Source organism: Pseudopodoces humilis, chromosome 1, assembly GCF_049639895.1.
Source record: "Pseudopodoces humilis isolate 2021_Gansu_Grassland_sample_001 chromosome 1, ASM4963989v1, whole genome shotgun sequence".
NCBI classification, from domain to species: domain Eukaryota; kingdom Metazoa; phylum Chordata; class Aves; order Passeriformes; family Paridae; genus Pseudopodoces; species Pseudopodoces humilis.
The window spans coordinates 94,991,311-95,013,599 of NC_142200.1; the positions used below are offsets into that span (position 1 = coordinate 94,991,311).

The following is a 22,289-nucleotide window of genomic DNA, read 5'->3' on the forward strand; positions in this document are numbered from 1 at the left end:
CGGAGAGAGCCGCCGCCGCTCTCGGCCAACAAAGGGCCGAGCGGTCCCCGCCGGGCTCGGACACCGGGGGTGGGGGGGAGGTGACTCCGCCCCAGCCGGCCCCTCCGCCACGTTGTTGAAAGGAACCGGCGGGGACCCCCCGCCCCCCGCCGCTCTCCTCACCCACCCCCACACCCCCAGCCCGGGCGCCGGCGCCGCGCCCGCTGCCTCCCTCCGCTCCCGCGGCCCCCGGACCCGCGCACACTCACCGCCCGCCGCGGGGCAAAGCAGAGCGGCCGCAGCCAGGCACAGGAGCGCCCAGGGACTTCGCCGCGGCCGCCGAGCGGGCGCCGCCATGTCCCGGCCCCAACTCCCCGGAGCCGGGATCCGCCTCGCGGCGCGCGCCCGCTCCGCCCGCCCGGGGACCGGCGCGGCGCTCGCGGTGCGTGCGCCCTCCCGGCCCGCTCTGGCCGCGAATGCCACCGACGCGACGGCGGCGGCGCCGCCTGATTGGTCGCCGCGCCCCGGCCCCGCCCCCCGGCGGCCGCGGGAGCCCCGACAACAACAGGCGGCGGGAGCGGGGCGCGCCCCGCGCGGCCGCGGGGCGGGGCGGCGGCGCCCCCTCCCGGCGGGGCGGGACCCGCTGGCCCGGCGGGAGAGCGGCCGCTTCTTCCCTTCGGCGCGGGGCCCGAGGGGCCTCGGGTGGTGGGCTTGGAGCTTCCCTACGTCCGGGCGCTGCGAGAGCGCTCGGGCGAGCGGCTGAGGCGCTGCCAGCGGCAGGGAGGGACAGGCAGCACTGCGGTGCGGAGCCCCGGGGACACCGGCGCCGCTGGAGGGCAGGTGCGGGTGCATGTGGGCAGCGCTCGCGTTGCCTCGGGAGAGGAGGAAAAGAGCAGTAGCTGAGGAATTGCTCCTCTCGGGAGGCGCTGCGGGTGGGCAGGGGGAGCGTGCGGAGCCCCGGGCCGGTCCCCGCGGGGCAGCGGCAGCTCCTGGCCCGCGCTCCCGCTCCTTCCCCGCGCACATGCCGGCTGCCGGGGGCACGGGACAGGCCGGCATTCCCGCGGCCAGCGCTGCGGCCGCTCCGCCATCCCGCAGCGGAGGGCTTGCCCTTCCGCAGCAGCGGGAGCCCGCAGCGCTGAGCACACAGGCTTTGTCCCCGTGCTAGGGAAGAGCGGTGCCTGGCGCCAGGTGTAGCTGCCAGCTTATTGCACAGTCTGCATGTAACCTCGGGGCTGACTGGGAATCGGACTCGTTTGAATCGGAACTCGCTCAGTCCAGAAACGCGTCTGAGGTACGCCTTGAATCTTAAAACCTGGGGCAACTAGGATGCACCTCGCGAAGAAAATGACCGTGACTGAGGTTATTGTTTCTATCCACAGCTTTATTAGCTTTGCATGGGTGGCAGAGCAGGAGGAGAGGCTCTCCTCTTCCCTCTTGGGATCAGGTATCCACTCTCCCAGCAGTTACCTGCTTGCTCCGGGAATCCACCCACCCCCAGCTCCAATATCTGACTGTTGTGTCCAGATCCTGAATCAGCTCAGAGTCTCTCAGCACATGCTCTTATATACTCCCTTTGCTGCTTGTTTTGCCTTCTGTGTGACCCTCCCATCATAGGCCAAGTCACGAAATCACAGGTGTTTTTCCACGTTACTTGCAGTCGCTCTTGCGAGCCCCTTGCACTGTCTCTGCCAGATGGTGCCTCCCCAGCCAGCTGACAGTGTCCAGGACAGCACCCTCCACCCTCCCCAGCACCACATGCACTGCCAGGGCACTCTGATCTCCTGCCTTCTTTTACTAGCACTTGTTCAGCCAACGCTGCTTCTATAAAAAAAATCTTGTTTCTCCTACAGTACACTTCACCTGGATAAGAATCTTGATAATATAATAGATCAAAGTGAGGTAAATATTTATGAATTCGTTCTCTTTCCCTTTCTCTCTGAACAGCGATCAGTGTCATACATAAACACATCCTAGTTATATTTTCTCTCACAAAATAACATTTTAATGACATGCACTTCATGACAGATGTTGAACCAAATGTCTGGATTTGATATAGATTCATGCTGTAATGAACTACTGAAGCTGACAACACCAGGCAAACATGTTCTTACTTATCCATACATAGAAATACTTAGAGGGCTAACCCTCAAATAAATATATTAGCATTAGAAAGAAACACTGAAGCACTCAGTTAAATTGCTCAAATCCTGAGACACCTTTTAAATTCATATAGAGTATTGAAACTATAAATTAAGAAAGTTATATGCTCAGGAGGAAAAAAATTCCACTATTCATTTCCCCATCACAGATTTCCTGAGTTTAGGGATGGGCTCAATGATCTTAAAGGTCTCTTCCAGCCTAGTGATTCAGTGAAGGATGGGTCACAAACTATAGCTCTGAAGGAAGGCAAGGAGCAGTAAGCAGAGCATGGTGAAGGATTTTTTTACAGGGCTCCAAGTTCAGCCCTATGGGGAACATTTTGAATTAACATCCTGAATGACATTTGGCTGACAGACACAGAAAAATTAAAACAAACCAATAACTTACAGGTAGCAACTCACCAGCTAAGATGGATTCAGGTCACTTCCAAGTAGTGCCACTACAAAGGAAATATTTTTTTTACCAGGCCTCACTCTTCTTTTGTATCATGCATGAGGTAAAGACCACTACAGAAGAAATACCTAAAATTATGTCATCCCCTGTCCTGATCACTGGGTACCTCTCTCTGATCTTGTGTACGCTAGATTTAAAAGCCAGAGTAAACATGGGCCAGAAGCAAAGCTACTGAAATGGGTTCTACATGTCCAGAATCTCCCCTTTTCTTGCTATGATTCTACGTGTCCAGATTCTTAGGGCTGCAGCTTCTGGTCTTGATTAAGGTGGGGTCTAAGAACTTCTAATTATGGTACAGACTCTTGATATTCAATGGGCTCTGGTAGACATTTGTGTCTTGTTCTTGTTGGCACCTTCCCCCATTAGCTTCCCCCTTATCACTGTAAGATTCATCCTGGGGTTTTTCCATCATCTTTCTTCCACTTTTACTTCTGCCGACAATTCCCCCTTTCCAACATTTAGGTCTTCCCCTTCCTTCTTATGAGATTTTAACTGCTTTTGGTGCAGCAGGGGGTTTGCTCACCTGGGCAGTACCTGGTATCTTTAGGAGGGCTGTGGGAGAGGTGCTTAGAGTCACTGGTTGAGATGCAAAGTAATTCATGTTTCATGTCCTGTTTGGTAATAATGAAATCTGCCTTTGTTTTTGCTATACAAAATGGAGCAGTTAAATAAAAATTACAAAATAAAAATGATGGCTTGAAAAGATTTAAATCATTGGTTCCTCCCTGTGTCTGCAAACAAATTGAATGCCAATCAAGAAAAAAAAAAAAAGAGATATTGATGCCTGCATCTAGTTATCTTCATCCTTAAACATGCTAATTAGTCAAGCGAGGCTAAGTCAGACAATGACGCAGTCAGTAAAACAGTTTCCAAGATATGCCTTTCTGTAAAGGGACATTTAGTTTAAGAATAAAATAACTATTCTGTGATCACAGATTCTTCAAAATTACAATAATTGCTTGGCCTTTGCCTGCCAAAATTGCATGAAAAAACAGTTTCACTGTACAAATTTGCCAAGTTCAATAGAAAACAATGCATGACAATGCATGGTTATGACATTTTAACTGGATGAATTAAATATAATTTTTCAGTATTTACTGTAAAGGAATCCTTAAAAACACTCCTTGTCTACTTCAATCCTCAGTGCTTATTGAGAATGGAAATAATGTCATCAGTGGACATAAATTTAGAGGAACAGGCAAACCCCCCATTTTGCCTAGCCTCATTTTTCTAATAAAATAATGAATCTATGACATAATTATATTCCAATTATAGAACTATGCAACAGAAGTCATCGTTATTTTTAATGCAAGGTAGAACACAAAGCAAGATGACACAGAAAACCCAAATGATCTGGATTTATGAGTTTTGTTTAAAGCATCAAATTGATTGGACAGATTTGAAAAATCCTTGCTTTTTAGACTGAGTAAATCAGGTTATTGTATAGGGAATATCTGCAATTTAAACACTGATTAATTTCTTTCTTCTGTACTAGAATGTGGCAGTCATACACATATGCAGCACCCACAGGGAGAGAGGAAGAAATAATTAATCTTTACCTAGTGCTACTTTTATTTTATGCAAGAATTATTGTCAGTGCATGAACACTACTTATGCTCATCTTTTCTGGAAGACGGAAAACAAAAGAATTGCAACTGCATGAAAGCTTTAAATGGAACTCTGTACTGCAAAACATGCACAAAATAAGAAAGTACATAGGGCATTGAAATAAAAGATATTTTGGAAAAGGACAAGTGGTGAGATAGGCAATTATACAAACCAATTTGTTCTATAGGTTAGTCTTTGAGAAAGAGCTAGGATATGAATGTTCTTGCACTGTAAGCTGATTTAGTTCCAAAAATGGGCACAAATAAGTACTTTTTTCTTTAGGTTTTAAAGTAAAAATATATGTGAGTGGTGTGATCAGAAACAGTATTAATGATGATGACTAAAACTTTTACTAGTCTTTCAGTGTAAGAGGAACTGCATCAGAGTAATAGTCTTTCACCAACAGTGTATGCACAATTAGTGCTAAAGCAATAAAAAATAAAGGTGTTGCAAAACTTCAATTTTTACAGTGTTCTGTCCGTGGTAAGTAGGTGAAAGTTATGTTTGTTTGTTTGTTTGTAAGAACTATTAAGTGCATCATGATATTTACAAATTATTTTCACCAAGGAACTCAGCAAGAGGAAAAGTACTGAATATGTAAATTTACCAAAACAGAATAAATTGTTGAAAAACCCCAGCATTGCTCTCCCCACCTAGTCTTTGGTTTTTCCAAGCAGTTTTACTCAAACTGGGACAGAAAATATCAAAGTGCTTGTTAGTGTACAGTTTCTGTGAGTACATAAACCAGAAAGTTTCACAAAGATCTGTGATCTTTCTAAATCAGAGACAAGCAAAAGGAATCCCTTTTTTTGAAGTCACTGCTTTACAAAAAACACAGAATTACTCATTTTATAACCCTTATAAACATTGCCTGATTTGACTCATCAATGTTTCCAAAACGAAATACTGTGAGATCTTAGTTATTGAACACCCAGTTAATCATCTCCTTTAACTGAAGGCCAGTTAAAGCTTAAGGCATATGAAGCCCTTTTTGCTTTTAGTGGAACACTTTATATCCCAGAGTTATGAGCTGGGCAGCCCAGCAATGCACCACATCAGCACGCAGCTGCTTGATCCCTGCAGCTAACACCCACCTTATTTCACAGATAATGCATTTGTGGACATGTCATAGTGTTCTAAGTTCTTTAGGCAGATCTCAGTGACGACAATTAAATCCTTTAAACTTGGTGTTTTGTTCTAGCTGGTAGAATCCATCAGTTGCCATGCTTGTTTACCACATGTGTCCTGATCCAACTTTGCTTGAAATCAGGTATGAACTATTCAAAGAGGGCAGTGCTGACTGCAAGTCTCCCTTCAGTCTTCAAAATCAGAGAGGTCTTATTTTTGCTGAAAGTAGGGAAGAAGTGCTACCCAGCAGTGACTAGGAAGACTGGGTAGCTTAGGGAGTGGTTGCCAGAAGCAAAAAGGCTGACATCAACCATGTCTGGAAATTACTTTCAACTGTTTGTCATTATCTGTTTGAAGGCCTTACATGACTGAAGTAACTCTGTAACTCTGGTAATTCTGAAATGGCAGGAGCCTCTCACCTACAGCTACAGCAAAGGATATAGGAGTTAAAGTAGCTTGCCTCTAATTAAGAATGGACATTTCTTTTTCTGGGGAGGTACAGTTTTTACCTCCTTGGACCCTACTCGTTCCAGTTTGATGGTGCAAGCAATAATTTCTATCATTCTGCTTATCAAGGAAAGTAATTTTCCTCCAGAGCCTGGACTCAGTGTTGCCCAGAGCGGGGAAGGAGCAGCATGTGTAACCAACCAAAAGTTAATGTTTTTCTGGCAATGCACAGATCATGAGGTTTTCCCATCTTAATTCTCTGTGTACCCATTAGCAGGCAGGCATCCTCTGGGCTTGACAAGCTTGATTTCTTCTTCCATGGAATAAAGGCTCGTAGCAGACAAGAAATTTCTTAGAGTAGGAAGTGGGAATTGTGATGATAAATAGCTCAGACCTCAAAATTAGATCTGGGGATCTAGATCACAACTTGGATCAAACATCAGTTCTCCTTAAAAAAATTTTTAAAATCAAGGTTTTTAATAAAACTTCCACTTTGTTGCTAAAACAACATTTTGTTCAGTAGAGTTTAAACTCACAATAAAAATAAAATAAAAAGAGATAAGAAAATAACATTTAATTAATTAATTAAAATTCATAAAATAATATTTAGTTCCTGACACTGATTTACTAACCCTGCAAACAGCAAATGAGAGAAGAGAGAGGTTCTTCTATCACATGCTATAGGAACTTCTTGTTTTGCTGCAGCTTTTCTAGACTTAATATGTATTCCCCATCCACTCTCATTCTTCAGTGCATGTGGCTGTAGGTTGGTTGAGGTAATAGCATTAAACTTTCTATCACAGTTCAGATTATACAATGTTGTTTGAAAATCCTGTTGTTGTAGTCTCTCTAAGCAATATTTTCTGTAAGTTTTCACTTACTTTCATTTGCAATCAATAGCTAGAGTTCATTCTAAAGGTGCTGTACCTTGAACAGTCCCAAGAAAATTGTGTGCAGATTTTTTGTAATGTGTTCTAAAAAGGTGCTTTTTCCTTTAAATCAGGTAATGGAGTTTGTACCTGCTCAGGATTAAAAACTGAAGAATAAAATAATAGGCTAAAGATCTATTTGAATAAAATGGCAAATTATGCATTGAGGAGAAAGATGGTGAAAATAATTTGTAGAACTTCATTCTTTATCAGTTCTTGAGCTATTAAGTTTCTAACTTTTTTCCAAGAATATGCAGTTTAGAGATTGTGTAAGTCTTTGGTTATTTCTACATTTCTAAGTGACATTATTAAGAGGGAAGACTTTTGACACTGGACCTATATAAAAATAATAATTTATGCTGCTTTCAGGTCTGAATTAGCATGGGAATTCTCCTGAACAACATTTTTCTGGTTGCAAATAACAATTACTTCATTCTGTTTCTCAGAATTCTGTTTCTCTATTACAGCAGTCATTTTCCATCAGCCATATCCCTTGAGTGTAATTCCAAAGGCTGACTTTTACCCAAGAAATCTTAGTCTGGATACTAGATTGCTGAAGAAGCTGTCTCTCTTGAGAATTTAAGCATATTAAATTAAGGTTCTAGATAAATATCCTAGAACTTCTGCAATAGCAGTGGCAAAAATACTTTCATCACACCTGCACAACACAACTGCCTGTTGCAAGTGGTATTTAAAGGCAATCATTTCCAAATAAACAAGAGAAATGCATTCCTAATTTAAAGACAGGATATTATTAAGGAGAAAAAAACCCAAATGAGAGTGCATTTTAAATTAAGATCAGGAACATGTCCATCACAACACTGGATTATTCTGCCAACAAAATATAGGAGATGATGGTAGTAGGTATATATATTTATTTGATCAAAAGAAGAGTAAAAGATGGGAAAGAAAAAGCCCTCTTTGGCAAGGAGATAATTTTTGTTCAACTAACTGGTCATGAGACTAATTTTCCAAAATTAATGATTGTATTACAAGACATAAAATGAAAAGCCAAATAATGTTCAAAATTCAGTAGGGCAAAAGACTAGAGTATATCTGTGTATCATTCTGTTGCTGTTTAGTTTTATAGGGGAGGTTACTTCTTTTGTAACTGTAGTTGAAACCATGAGAAGTCCAGATTTTCTTGAGAAGCTGAATGCTTTGTCTTTTTCCAGGATTTTTTTCAGAACTTTGCTGAAGGTCAAAGGGGTGTGTAAATATTACATTTTGGAGACTATCTGGGTCTCTTTTTTAAAATACAGTTTTAGTTTCCACTTGAATCAACTCTCAGAAATGGTTTGGCCCACAAACAAACCAGAATTAGTTTGTTCTTACAGCCTGGATAAGAAGAGATGTTTCCTAGTATTTGTAGGGCAACTGTTCTCCAAGCCTGAGAGGCTATGGGATTGTGCCCTCCCTTCTGCTGATACTTGTCCATATCTTATCCACAGGAACCAAATCAAAGAGTAAAATCAGAATGGAACAAGTATCTTTTAGTTTGCAGGGTGTTTTTGATGTACTGTGCTCTCTGTGGGGTTTCATGATTTTCATGATTCATGGTGGGCATAAGGAAGAATGCGGGACATGGAACACAAAGGTGTTTGTGTCTGGTTGAACTGTCTTTCGTCTATTTTAGCCTGGTACTGCATGTTGATCTATTCCACACTATCTGTCACCTACTCTAAAATGGACCTATTTATGTGGAGCTTTTCCTCCATGAGTGAATCAAGGACAGAATTGCATTCCTTTGGGCACTGTCTATTGCCACAAACATGAGATCATCCTTTCTTTTGGGCCACACCATGCCTTAGTCATGCCTTGATGAGTAATCCTGGTTCTCTGGATATTGATTTCCTGTGAGCAAAATGATGAAGAAACCCTGTGAAAGGGAAACTGGCATAAACCACTTGAGCCTGAAATGCAGTGTGTATTTGAACATTGCTATGAAAAACTTTAAAGGAATAATTTGGTCTCATCAGGTTCCTGTCCTGTTCTGTACTGTTCTAACTTTGTCCTGTAGTTACCTTCTCTGTATGCTTCCAAGTTGGCTTGAAAGGGACAGTCACAGCTGCCACTGGACTTTACTGATAATAATGAAAGACACTGACATGTTTTCCCAGAAGTAGTGGAATAGGTGGGCTGTGATCTCATTCTTCTCTTGCTTATGAACCAGGACTAAGTTTGCAGCAGGCTCTAATTTTATAAGACAAAAATCACTGCTCTACTTCTTATCTTGACCAGCCTTTGATTAAAGTAGGTTTCAGTAGTTGGAAGTAACTTGATTTAGATGTAAGCAGTTAAAGTCTTGTCACTGTAGCTTTTTTACAGTTGAGTGCTTAAGTTCTCTGCACAATGTATAGAGAGATACTTAAAAATTAAGAGAACATTTTGAAGCAAGGTTGCCTAAACTTCAATCTCTCCACATGGTTAATAGATTCAATCTAGAATCAGGGTATTCCTGCAAAAGTATTCCTGGGAGCTGTTACATTTTAGCACATTTTTCTGGTTGAAAATACAGGCTTAATGCCCAAGTGATTTGTGCTCAAAGACCTTATTTGCAAGACTAAGGGTATTTGGAGTGCTACTCAGGCTCTTTCCTACTGGAGCTACTTCAACAGCTCTGGATTCCTGCTCATGAACTACAGAAAGATTCTTGCTCTTTAATAGCCTAAAGTGTCAATGGCAGCAGTTTCCCATGGATGTCTTACCTGTGGCCAAGGAGAAATTAGAGGACCATAAATCTTGGACATGGATACATAAATCCTTCTCATCACTGTGTTTGACATCTATCAGATTCAACTGGGATTCCCTTCACAACCATCTCCTCCTAGTTCACTCTCCCTTTTATAGCTCTGACTGTAGCCAATATTGTTTACCGCCTTCAGATTTGCTTTAATAGAACCTATACAGAGCAGATAATTCTATATCTCCTTCTAGCTTCTTATTCATAGAGTTCACCACAACTTCAGAACATTATTATACCTCCTTCCCAGTCCTTTTGACTTATCCTATCCTGCTCCCTTGTCACCTCATGTTTTACTCACTGTACCAGTACAACAGGACACAGCTGTGACTATCTTGATCCCTCCTCTAGATAATTCATCAGTTACTAGATGTATCATCTAGATAATTCATCAGTTTTCCTGAGCTTTTATCCTGGTGATGAGCAATTGGGGTTTTGTGAGAAGGATACTGTGATTCAGTAACTTTGACAGAATGAGTACTTTATTACCTGCCATTGTATAGCACTCAGTTGAGAATAGGACTTTGCTCATGTGTTCCCAAGGCTTGCAGTGTCCTCTGATATATCATCAATAGCTAGGCTGGGAGAGTTGACTTTCTTTAAAAAAAACACAAACATTCACATGAGGAGGTGACTGAGTTAGATGCTGCTAACTTATCTTGCTTCTCTCCCCCAGCCTTTTCTTTGTCAGAACAAAGATCTTCAATCAGGAGATAAATTTTGTGGGGCCCAGGCCACAGATTTATTCTGACTTTGGTGCCAATTACCTCTATCCATCAGCTGGACACTTTCCTGACCTAACAGAAAAGAATCATGGCACATCATACCGACTTCTTGCCTTCTTAAATTGGAGGTGTAGATATCTGAGCACACTGCTGCACCTTCAGTTTGGTTGCCTGCAATTTGAGAAGATCGAGCTTTGAAGTTAGCTTAGCTGTACTTTGAGCAGGGAGTTGGATTAGATGACCTTCTGAAACTGTTTCCAATCCAAATTATTCTACTGTTCTAAGACATATCAAGCTACAGTAAAGTGAGGAGAGAGATAGTGAATAAACATTTAACTGTGAGTCTTGATGAATTCTGGCTTTTAATAAGTTGTGTTTTTTTTTAAACTTTTGAATAGCTGTCTCTATGTCCATTTCTGATTCAGGTGGATTAATACATAGCATCAGTTTTGTCTGGATTTTAAGTCTTTGCAAAAATGGCAGTTCTACGTCTGCTCTTTTGAATTTCTGTAAGCTTTATTTGGATGAAAATGGAGATCGAGATGGGAGTTCTACATGATGAAAACCTTTTTAAATAACACCCCTCAAAGTCTAAACTGTGTCAGTGGTATATGCTTTAATTACTCAGATCATCTCTGCCATAGCAAATTTTAGCATGCTCCTCCAAACTCTTGAGCCAGCTAGCTTCTGTACATTGGTTTTGGCTCTGAATATCTCAGCAAAAGAGGCAAACAGTCTCAGGATCTGTTTAAAAGACCTTGGCTTGTGAGTGTATGATGTCAAAATTCATGTGTCTTCCTGATATAGACTACTTCCAAATCCTGGATGTTTGAGATCAAGAACAGAAAATGCCCAAGATAAATTTGTGGTTTAAGAACAGCTTTGCTATAATGATAGAGAAACTTTGCCAAGTAGTAGGGTGGGAAAAAGCTGCTGAGATCAAGTCAGTTTCTTACTCTGTAGGTAGAACCAATGGCAAAGAAATACAGTAGTGAATACTCCTGAAATAACTTCTTCACAGATGTACCCAGGACACCTAGGGACACCTAGGGACTTCCCAAACCCAGGGACTTGTGAAGATTCAGAGCCCACTGGGTTATACCTTCTTGGAAGGAAACATGGTCTTCAAAATAATGGGATCAACAAACTGGAAATTGCTTTGATGAAGCTGATGAACAATTTCCAATTCACTCAGCTGAAAAAGGGAAATGTAATTTGACTTTGGGCTTGGTTTTGGTCAACATCACAATAAGAATTTAGCACAGGAGTTCAAACACACCGCTACCCTAATATAGTGTAGGATCAAGGGATGCAGTCTCACATTTCAAAGTATCAAGGAGGCTTCTCGTAGGCTGGCTGAAAGGGTGGTGGGATGATTCTAGGAATTCATGTTTGGTGTCTCAGGTGAACCTAAGCACACCTCTAGACTCTGAAAAGTCACTGAGAGGATGCTGGAATCAGAAGCTGTTCAGTCCTCCTAACAAGCAGGCTGCACACACAAACATGGAGGCTGATCCACCAGCTGGGGTAAAGCAGGAAAACAAATGTCTTGTGTTGTCCTGTTTGCCAATGAAAGCATCATGGTGGTAGCTATCAGTTGTACAGGATGGCTGTACAAGTAGCCTTTAATTCTCAGGTGTTTGAAACATCCCGGCTCTGTGAACAGTCAATCCACGCTCTAACCAATGTGCTCATCAGTGTTGAAAGAGGTGAGGAAAATGGAATGGCACAATATATCTAAATAGAGCTTGAGGGCGTTTGTGTAGGACAATGATGGCTTTAGGGGGTGCCCTGAATGAACACAGTCTGGACTTGGGGTTTACATGAATGGAGAATGTTTGCAAGAGAAATGTATATAATTAAGTTTGGTAAAAAGACATAAAGAACCATTGATGTGTTTTCTGTGGGCATCAGACATGCCTGTCCTGCTCTCCCTTTACAGGCTTTCAGTGGGTTGAGGGCTCCAGTTAGGCCTGAGACTAGGCACAGTGCTTAAGCACCTGTGAGTACAATTAAATCTTTCTGTTCCAAAATAGGGTGGCTCTTTCAAACTATCCACAAGAGTAGTTCTTGGCACATGCTGTCCCTGCAAATCATCCCCTAAAGAAGTGGTTGGAAGGGTTACAAATGGCACTGACCAGATCTGTGTCAGGGAACAGTTCAGCCATCAGTCAGATGTGGTATTTCTGCTAATAGCTCTACCTTGACTATGATAATTTTCTAGTGCAGTGGTAGCCTTGGGGATGAGACTAGCCTCAGTTGAAACCTTGAGGCTTGAAATGTGCAAATATTTAACTGTAGAGCAAAGCTAAATACTGGCAAATAATTGTTTTGGGTGTTAAAACCAATCCATTTAACTCAGTGGGGAGATAATGTTTTTCAATTACAAGCCATCATTATGGCTAGGACCTCAATGAGTATGTCTGGAACCAAGAAAGGTCAAACAAAACACCTGTGAGGTGGTATTGGTACTGACCTGTGGAAAACAGTTATTATATTGCTATTCATGTGAACACACTCAAAATGCACAATTCAAAATGTATCTTTCCTGCAGAGGCAATGTCATCATCGTTCTGGCTTGAATTTGAATGTGATCTTAGGTACTTCTTATAAGGTCCAACAATATTGTCTCCCCCTTTTCTGTTGTAGCATTACTAGTATCCCTGAGACAGGCTGAGGGAAGGTTGTAAGTTACTTCTGACCAACACCAGGGTGTGATGCTGAAATTATTTCATAGTATACTGTGGCTTAATCCAGACTGACAACTCAGACCCACACAGCTGCTTGCTTACTTCCCTCAGGGTGGCATGGGGGAGAGAACTGGAAGAGTAAAGGTGAGAAAATTCATGGGTTGGGTTTGATAGGTAAAACAAAAAACACACACAAAAGCAAAGCAAAACAAGGAATTAATTCACTGCTTCTCCCATTTTTTTGGGCTCTGTTAAGCCATACCCAGGAGATCAGGGCTGGAATGGAATGGTGACTGGGGTTAAAAATGCCATCACTGGCATTATTCCCCTTTCCTATTTCTTCCTCCCATTTTATATGCTGAGCACAATGCTATATGATATGGGATATCCCTGTGGTGAGCTGTCCCAGCTGCGTCCACTCTCAACTTCTTGTGCACTCCCCGCTGCCTCGCTGGTGAGAGGCAGAAAAGGCCTTGGCTCTATGTAAGCCCTGATCAGCAAGAACAAAAACATCTCTGTGTTAACAACACCGTTGTCAGCACACAGCAAAAACACAGCCCCATACCAGCTACTGTGAAGAAAACGAACTCTACCCCAGGCAAACTGGCACAGTGTCGAAATTCCCACAGGCTGTGCTGTCTGTAATTCCACTACTCTCTCTCTCTAGCCCACACAGGATGAAGTGATGTTTCAACTTTGTGTTCCCTCTCTCCTATGTGAAATCTAGTATTTCTGGAGCTGAGACATCCACTCTGGGTGCATCTCCAGGTTAGGCTGTGTGTGCATAGAGCCATTAATTAGGAACTTTAGGAGTAGAACAGGGTGGCCTTATGGTGTTTCATTTTATTTTTTTCATGTGGATACAGGAGAAGGGAAAATGGTAGGAAATATTTTAGATCAACTGGTAACAGTGGGAATTGCACCAAGGTGCAGAATAGGCCTTTTAAGATGCAGCAAATAGCCGCCCTCTGACTGATTAAAAGAGGGAGGCCAGGTTCAGGTTAAAGTATCAAAGTAGTTAAGTAGATGTTCATCTAGAAATATTTCTGTCTCTGGGCAGCTACTGTTGAAGCATAAAGGAGAGACAGCAGGGGGGAACTGTTAGACTGCAGGCTCAAACTATGTATCAGACCAGCAAATAAAAGCCAAACCCCAATCAGATGGTTTTTTAAGATGCATGCGTGGCATTAATCCCAGTACTTGAACGCCAAAATGAAATTGCAATTCTAGCATCTAATTTTTTAAAAAGCTAGAAGACAGGCACTCTTCTCCAGGACAGTATTGGAGTGAAAACAAGACTTGCAAGTAATAAAGCAGAAGTAATATCTAAATCTCAGTGCCAAAGAAGAGGAACTGTGGAATCTTCCAGGCAGGACATACTGCAAGTCATTCTTTCTTCTTTCACTTCACAGCTCAGAAGCAAGGCTGGCAGTCTTTGGTTACACCAAAATGAGTTTTGTTAATTGTCAGTCCTTTGAGATGTATATGCTGCGCTGCAGAAACTCACAGGTTTGGCTTGATTATAGCAGGAAAGGGAGGAGAAACTGCTCTTCTCACTGCAGTTCTTCTGGGCAGAGCAGCACGCTACTGATGCTAGATGGTAACATGATGTGGTTTGTCATTGCCCAGAGAAAAGATCCCTGAACTGAGAAGGACAAAAGACCTGCCTGCTGATTACCTACCCCTAACAAAACCAGTGGTCCAGATCAGGATTTTGGGGTGTTCACAATTCAGTAGAATTCAGACTGCTACATTGATTTCTTGTGCAGCTACTGTTCTCCATCTTGCTCTAATGTTCTCTTGGTGATTGCTTTGCCTTATAACATAGTTTCTTACCTGAATTAGCAGAGGCTCTTCCTCAAGTGCAGCTGAAACTTCGTGTTGTAACAGTGCTGAAAAAAATACTCTCCTTTGATATAAAAAGCTAATTTATTCTTAAGTACTGGGTTAATTTGTTTTCTCTGTTATCCTTGATGAATATTATTTTTTCTTTTCAATTATATTAGGGAATCTAAAGAACATCAGTGGCTTTGGAAAAAAGCATGTGTTGTTGTTGTTGTTGTTGTTGTTGTTTTCCCCAAGGGAAACATCACCTTTCTAACAGGTCTCATGCCATTCTCTGGTAAAGCTGTCTCCCTTGGTGTGTGAGCAAGCCTGCGAACTCAGCACCACAGCAGCCCAGGTGGCGCACAGCTCGTGCTCTCTATTCAGTTAAAGGGTGTACAATAAATTGCTGCAGCCTGCAGATTAATGTTAGAGGTGGGAAGCAAACATGGAGAGTTTTTTAGCAGCTTATTGATGGTGCTTAGCCATTTCAGTTCCCTGCTATGCTCTGTTCAGGATACAGAGATGGGTTAGCTCTGTGAAAGGACTGGCACAAAGATCTCTGGATGCATTTTGCTGGACCCAACTTAAACTCTAGTTCAGTATCTCCTAAAACCTGCATGTTTTTATTAGTCTTCTCTCATCCCCCTTCACAGAGCTCTTATGTGTGATTCCATGACCCTGACACCTCTCGTCACTGCAATTCCAGGCAAAGGGACAGCCAGCTCCCTGAGTGCTGCTGGAGTTCAGGAGAGGCAGAGCAGGGACTGATGTGGATGAGTGGCTGCAAGCAGAGACCCCACTGGCCCGTAAAGGATTGAAAGTAGATGGTTCCTGCTTGAAGCAGGTAAAAGCACTTTATTTTCCCCCCTTGATCCTTCTGTGACTCAGAGCGAAACCCTGCTGTACATAAATAAGTCTTCCAGCTCTGTGAACTGGAGGAATTTGGCACAAAAGTGGCTCAGTATTTTAGGAAAGTCGACTATAAATGAGTGCAGTGAATTGTTATGCATACACTTTAAACATAATACAAATGGCTTTTGCCTTATTGCCATGTTGTAATAATGGAGTCATTTACATTTTTTGCTTTTCAGAAAAAAATGAAGATATCATTCAGCTGACCCTGGGAAATAAGCTTTTATAATCAATTGGAAAAATAAAGCTGGATTTCAAAATATTTAGTTACATAATTACATCATTTCAGTATTGTAAGTGTAATTTGCTTTTGTCTGTTAACAAAAGCTGTCTGGTTATTTAATACTCTATTTGTCAGCAAGTGAACATGTATTTCCAATAGGGATTCTCGTTTAAATCTTAAAAAAAATGATAATGTGGAGCTTGACCTCCATAGTCACTGCCTGATAAAACGTAAGTAAATATGTTGTTTAAAGTATGTAGTAGACAAATATATCAGCAAAAGACTTCAGATGTTATGGTGTTACTGGTAGTGAAGAATATTACAATTTCCCAATCATTCCTATAATTGTTGCAGTTATTTTATATGAACAGTTCTTTAATTATGTGAATGCCAGAAGGGTAAATTCACAAAAAGGAAAATCACTTTACATATAACTTAGTGTGATAACAATGTGTAGAACCTATTTTAAAGAAACCATGACAGACATATTTCATTCGTCAGTCTGACACAAAAGGAAATGACTTCCTCTAATATGCAATGAAATAAATAAAGGTCAGATGGTTCATTTGTCTGCATTTGCTTTGTTCAGTTCTACCAGTTAAACAGGATGTTTTCTATTAACATTGCTTTCAGGTTTCCTGGTAACAATAGCACCAAAATAAAGACCAGATTTTGTCAATGTGAAATTCACTCCTCCTGCATAAAGTCCTATGCCTAGAATCTGCAAAGAGAAAAGCTGAGATAAGGTGTGGGAGCTGCTATATTTCTGTGTAAGCACCAGGCTGAGATCTGTACAAACTTAGAGGAGTCAGGTACTCGGCTTCCACCAAAACTCAGAGGAGGAGAGTACCTTTGTTCTTAAAGCTTTGTTTTGCAAATGCAAGCTCTGTAAGGCCTCCCGGTATTCGATGTATATATGAGTATATATGAACGGTGCCTTGGGCATCCAAAATCTATGCAAGTGAAAAGGAGAGCACGGAGCATGCAGCTTCTCAGCTGTGAAGCAGCAGCAGCCCTGCTGAGCCACACTGCTTACGAGGCAGGCTACTGGATCTTCCTCACAGACCACACTTGGCTTGTGCCCTTAGGTGACCTCCAGCTCAGGCAGAAGAACATGAGTTAACTGCTGGCAGGCTTTGAACCGCATGGGGTTCAAGTGGAAGGAAGGGCTTTATGCCAGTCATGTGTGCACTGGATGTTCCACCTAACTGGAATGTGGTTTGTTTTGAGGTATGTTTTCTTTGTCAATTATTTTTCCTGAAACGTGCAATTACAAAAATTAAAATATTTACATCATTACAAATGAAATTTCAGTGTCAGCTTTTTCTGTCATCAAATGGAATATTCATATGTGCAGCAGGTGAATTATTTTCCTTGGGGATCAGGCACAAAACTGTTTTCAATACAGAGAACAATAAACAAATTATTACAGCTATATACTTTCTGGTCAAGAAGTTTCCCTGTGTTCAGAGGTGATGCTTGTCCCATAGCTCCCATATCAGCTGTGTGCCAGGCTTCACAGTAGTTGCTAACCAGTCGGATCCCATTTGCAGTTGAACCATGCCATATTATTTTTTGAGGCCTGAAAGGTAACATTAAGAAGTTATTTACTGGAAAAGTCTCTTTTGCTTTATTCAACTGCACACAGTGTGTGGTGATTTGCATTCCTTGTGCTTGAAGCTGAGTGCTTAGGTAAAGATGAAGACAGAAAGGAGAGGAAAAAAGGAGAAGACAACCTGATAACCCATTTCTAGACTATCAGAAAAGGCAAAGAAAAATGGCATAAAGAAAGTGAGAAATTTTTATCACATGTCTAGTACTCCAGGATACTGCTGCTATTTCTATTACTATCTGGTAGAAGTAGAAAAAACAACCCCCCTTGCATGTAACATATAAAACATAAATGGTAATGTCAACTCACCAAGATGAATCAGTCATGACATTCCTCCCATCAAATGAGTATATTGGGACATGAATGTTGAATTGTCCACCATTTCCATCAAATATAGATTCCCAGCTACTGAAAAGGGTTTCTCCCTGTTAAAATTTCAAAGCCACTTTTACAAACAAAACAAATCCCAAATCTACATCAAATCCTAAGTCTACCTTTATAGACTTATCTGTAAATTGAAAATTTTGTCTGCATTTAAGGACACTTGTGATTTCATCTTTCACATCAGTTTTTGCATAATGCTCCTGAACAAACTTGTCTCATCTGTCATCTCTATGCAAACAGCTGGTCTGGTCCATGCCTTTGCCTCAAAGTTGTCTCTCTGTTCTGTTGTCACTCCAAAATTTCAGCTTGATCATCCCCTGTCCTTTTCCTCCTAAGGCATTGTTTGAAAAATTGCTTATAACTACTGTAGCTGTAGAGAAAATATAGACACAACTTGTATTGCGACTTCCGTTAAGGTCACAGTTTTGTGGAAAGTGTTGCAAACAGTCAGAGCAAAACCTTTGCATTTGGCTTCCTCTCAAACTGCTTTTGAGTTTCTCCAGTCAAAGTTGAAACAATATTGTCTTCACAAATTTCTCTCAAGGCTCTGTGTTTGCATGCACTTCAGAGCAGCATCCGTTCAACATGTTCCAAGCATCATGTGTTATTCCTGTAGGTTTCTTTGGCCGCTTGTCCTGGGAGCCAGCCAATGCTACAAAGACATGGTTTGTTTTCCTCAGTTTTAGAGTGTGTCTGTTTATGTGAGACCACAAAATGACTCATGCTCTAGATTCTCCTCTCCATTTCATTGGGGTATATCCAACATCATTCCTAAGCACAGAATTTGCATTTTTCTTAGAAATGAGAAAAATAGGCATTTTATCCTACTATTACACTAATAGGAAGAACATAATAATTCAGTGGTTTTCTACTTCATCACTACTTTTTTTTTTTGTTTCTTGAACCTGGCTGTGAAATATGAAGCAAAGCTGTTTCTTTATAAAATGCAGTTTGGGCTGAAACTCAGTGCTTCTGCTCTTTTCCAAGATTTTTGGGGGACCTACAGCCTATCCTAAAGAAACAAGCACTAAGTACCCATTTTTACCTGGAGATTGACTATTGGCAAATGGTGTCTGTCTATTTTTCTGACAACTGTGGCCAGATCTTGCAAGTGTGATGAGAGGAAGGCTCTATATGTAGATGTCAAACCGGCAAGCTGGGCCTGCCGAAAACACTGAAAATCTGCTCGCATGTCACCGGGTAATGGGAAGTTCAAAGCTACCAGATGCAACTGGAAGAAAAAAGAAAAATGGCACCATTTAAAAAAAAAAGTTTATGACACAAGGAATATGTTGGAAACAAAACAGTGCCCCCTCCTCCCGCCAAGACAGAACACGTACCCTTCATAGCAGGTATGAGAGTTATTTGTTGCTATAACATTACATTTCTCAGAGCCATGAGACCCTTAGCAGAAATATCAGCTTATCTTTCAACATTAAGGAAACCATGAGGATTATATACTCCTAAAAATAAAAATCTTTTAGAAGCAGTTAATATTTTCAGTCGAAATCTTGGGAGTTCTCACATGAACAAAATCCCAAATCCTACAAACATGGAAAAAAAGTAGTAAGGAGTGACTAGGTACCAGTTAAAAATACAAGAAGTATAATGCTTAAGTCAAGCAGCACAGATGCAAGAACTAATCCACATTCTTGCTTTTTTGTTTTCTTTCTGGTTTCATTTTTTAGATATGTCAGTTCCCTTGCTTTCTTTGTCTAAATATTTTAAAACCTTTTAAATAAAGGCTGAAGTTCTAAAGTGTCTATCTAAGCTAAGCAGCACCATTAAGATTGAAAATATTGTAATGAATATTTTAATTATTCAATTGTTGTACTATCGTTAGTTTAGGAGTTACTCTGTATTGCAGGTACAATCACTCAATGAAGGGGTACTCCTAATTCAGAGCCAGGATTTGTTTTTTCTCCTTTGAGATGGAAAAGGGGCTGGGATGATGAAAACAGACCTGGAGGGAAGAATTTAAAATTGTGTCTGAGATGTTTGAACAAGTTAAAGAAGTGTATTTGTAAATTTCTGAGGTAAAAGCTCTGAGTTTGAAGAGCAAATATCATGACTGTCCCTTAAGATGCAAATTCTCACATTAAAAAGCACAGTTCAGCAGCTGTAATACAGATCTTATACTTACTGATGGTTTTCCATTGTTCATATTTGATATTGGTCTCAATGCTGGAATAGACTGAAATCCCTGTTATTTGAACACAAGCAAAAAAAATATGTTAAATATCAGATTTTTAGATGCTCAGTAATTTTTTAAATAAAAATTTAATCACACCTGGAGTTCTGCATGAAAGCAGCCTGCTCTTAATAGAAGCAGAAGAGCAGTTGAGGAAAATCAAAACTAAAAGGGTAAGGAGGATGTGAAAACAGAAAATGTAATGGGTAGGAACACTTCTCAACCAAGTTAATTGTTTCAGGAACAGCTAAGTTTTCTTCTCTAGTTATGGCAAGTATGAGTAACAAGCCACTGGCTGTAGCAGATGGGAAATTCAGTTGGTGTCAAGTGGAGGCTGCAGAAAATTTCTTATATCTTTAGGTCTAGACATTTTCCCAGCATGCTAGGTGAACTTCTCTCTGACCTACTCTAACCCTTTTCATTTGTTTCTGGCCATCTTCCTTCTCACTGCTCCTTCCTGGCACTCTCTTGCTCTTTCATTTTCTCAGCAGACCAATTAACCTGTCATCAAAAAACCCTTCTCTATTCCCTTTGTCATTTCTTGGTTTTCATCCTCCCACAATCTTTTAGGGACAGACAGCATGTTCACATGCAGGTTGGTACAATAACTTGCAGAATGGGGTCAGGTCCAAACTAAAAATTGAGGCTTTAGAGTACACCCTCTGCTGTGTACACACACTGTGGGGGAAGCTACATTCAGGTGGTGATTAAGGTAAACTGATTACAGGACTATAACCTTTGAAAGAAAACCTGCTTTTCAGAAACCCTTTTCTGACTTTCCTTGAAGGGGATCAGGGCTTGATATGACTGATTCCAGGCTTGTGACACAGAATTCTGTGGGTTTGTGGGTTTTTGTTTGGTTATTTTTTCGTTTGTTTTTTTGGTCTCTTTTGTTTTGTTTTGTGTTTTTTTGTCTGTTTTTGGTTTTACGGATTTTTTTGTGGGCAGCTTACTTTATTCTGCTTTTTGCAAATGTTGCTTCATCTCTGTAGTGTTTAGAATCTCAGAAGATACTGGAAACATGACTGTGCAAGCAAATCAATCTGCAAGTTTATGTAGTGGTAGGATGCTCATTTTGAACTGACAAATCTCGGTGGAAAATCACGTTGTGCAGAGATCTGCATACAACTTCTGCCAAGTGTATCGCACATCTAGACGCAGTATTTCACTGTTCAGTATTTTGTACTTACATGGCTTGATATGGCTGGAGGAGGAAGGCTGTCAGCAGGGATAGGAATTAGCTCACCAAGCTGAAAGAAGGAGAGTAGAACAAAAACATATTACCAGGAGCTTCTGAATTCAAAAAAAGGGGTCTTTGCACCCACACTTCTCTCCCTCTGTAAAAATATCTCCCTCACCTTCATTGTGAAGAAGGGAGTTGGAAAAGATTAGGGTGTAGTGCAATAGTACCTGCAGTTTTCTCCATCCTTTTCGAACACGGATAAAAACCTCACTGGTTTCCCTCAGATAGATTAGTGTGCCTTCTGCTACATAATGAACTTTTTCCAACATAGCCTCAATGTTTTGGAATGTTGTAACCTGTCAAATAGGAAAATGAGACATAATTCATCAGACACACAAAACATTTTGCAAGTTAAATAGTCTCATTTGGACACATGAATATCAAGGCTTCCTCTGCAGGAAATTCTCATAAAGTGAATCTTACGTAATTTAATCCATAAAGTAATACGAATATCTTGCTACTTTGGCATACCAGCATCATCATTCTGTGGATTGTGGTAGAAAGACAGCAATTTTGTACAAATTTTGTACGGAGTGAAGATTGTTGCACTCCTACAATTTGAGTCAAAATGGCAGAGTTCAAAATAGAACTGCAGTAGTTTAAAACTGTGAAAAATTTCAGGAAAGTGCAATTTCTTTCACATTTTTTCCTCATTTTTTCATTGTCAGAAGGCATATGAATGTTTTATAAATAATGTGGACCCTGTACTATAGATTTGTATGTATATTTTTAGTCTTAGTTTTGACATAAGTAAGCTCAGACTTTCTGTCTGAGACAGTAGTTCCCAGTCTGCAACTACAGTCTTCTGTCTTGGGGCACCAGTCTTTGAACATTTGTTTCTCCCCTGAGAATCGCAATGAATGCTCTCTGCCAGCTTGAATAGGGCTTTTGGGGGTGGTTTTATCTAGCTTTTTTTCCTTTTTCTTTTTCTTTTTTTTTTTTTTTACAGAAACTATGAATTCTTAATTTAGAAATTACTGAGACTTCTACCTTAGATTTTTTTCCCCCCCATGGATATCTTGGATTCAATTTTCA

At 41.0% G+C, this 22,289-nt stretch overlaps 2 protein-coding genes and 1 long non-coding RNA gene across 7 annotated transcripts in view; 1 reads left to right on the top strand and 2 right to left on the bottom strand.

Annotated features, from left to right (window-relative positions):
- The window catches only part of TGFBR1 (transforming growth factor beta receptor 1), a 34,107-nt gene extending 33,747 nt beyond the window's left edge, over window positions 1-360 (bottom strand). For both annotated transcript variants that reach the window (XM_014254536.2, XM_014254535.2), the window contains exon 1: window positions 249-360. In XM_014254536.2, the coding sequence (XP_014110011.2) occupies window positions 249-336 (88 nt within the window). In that variant the 5' untranslated portion in view covers window positions 337-360. The remainder of the gene's footprint in view (window positions 1-248) is intronic.
- A 14,341-nt stretch (window positions 361-14,701) lies between these two features.
- Window positions 14,702-17,132, top strand: LOC106628295 (uncharacterized). The gene is made up of 2 exons (XR_001331618.2): window positions 14,702-15,533; window positions 15,781-17,132. It is a non-coding gene; the product is annotated as an uncharacterized LOC106628295 (long non-coding RNA).
- Window positions 15,527-22,289, bottom strand: part of COL15A1 (collagen type XV alpha 1 chain) — a 115,303-nt gene continuing 108,540 nt past the window's right edge. For all 4 annotated transcript variants that reach the window (XM_005525231.3, XM_014254534.2, XM_014254533.2 and 1 more), the window contains 6 exons: window positions 21,422-21,550; window positions 21,202-21,261; window positions 19,964-20,023; window positions 18,866-19,051; window positions 17,746-17,861; window positions 15,527-17,406 (listed from right to left, as the gene is read on the bottom strand). In XM_005525231.3, the coding sequence (XP_005525288.3) occupies window positions 17,190-17,406; window positions 17,746-17,861; window positions 18,866-19,051; window positions 19,964-20,023; window positions 21,202-21,261; window positions 21,422-21,550 (768 nt within the window). In that variant the 3' untranslated portion in view covers window positions 15,527-17,189. The remainder of the gene's footprint in view (window positions 17,407-17,745; window positions 17,862-18,865; window positions 19,052-19,963; window positions 20,024-21,201; window positions 21,262-21,421; window positions 21,551-22,289) is intronic.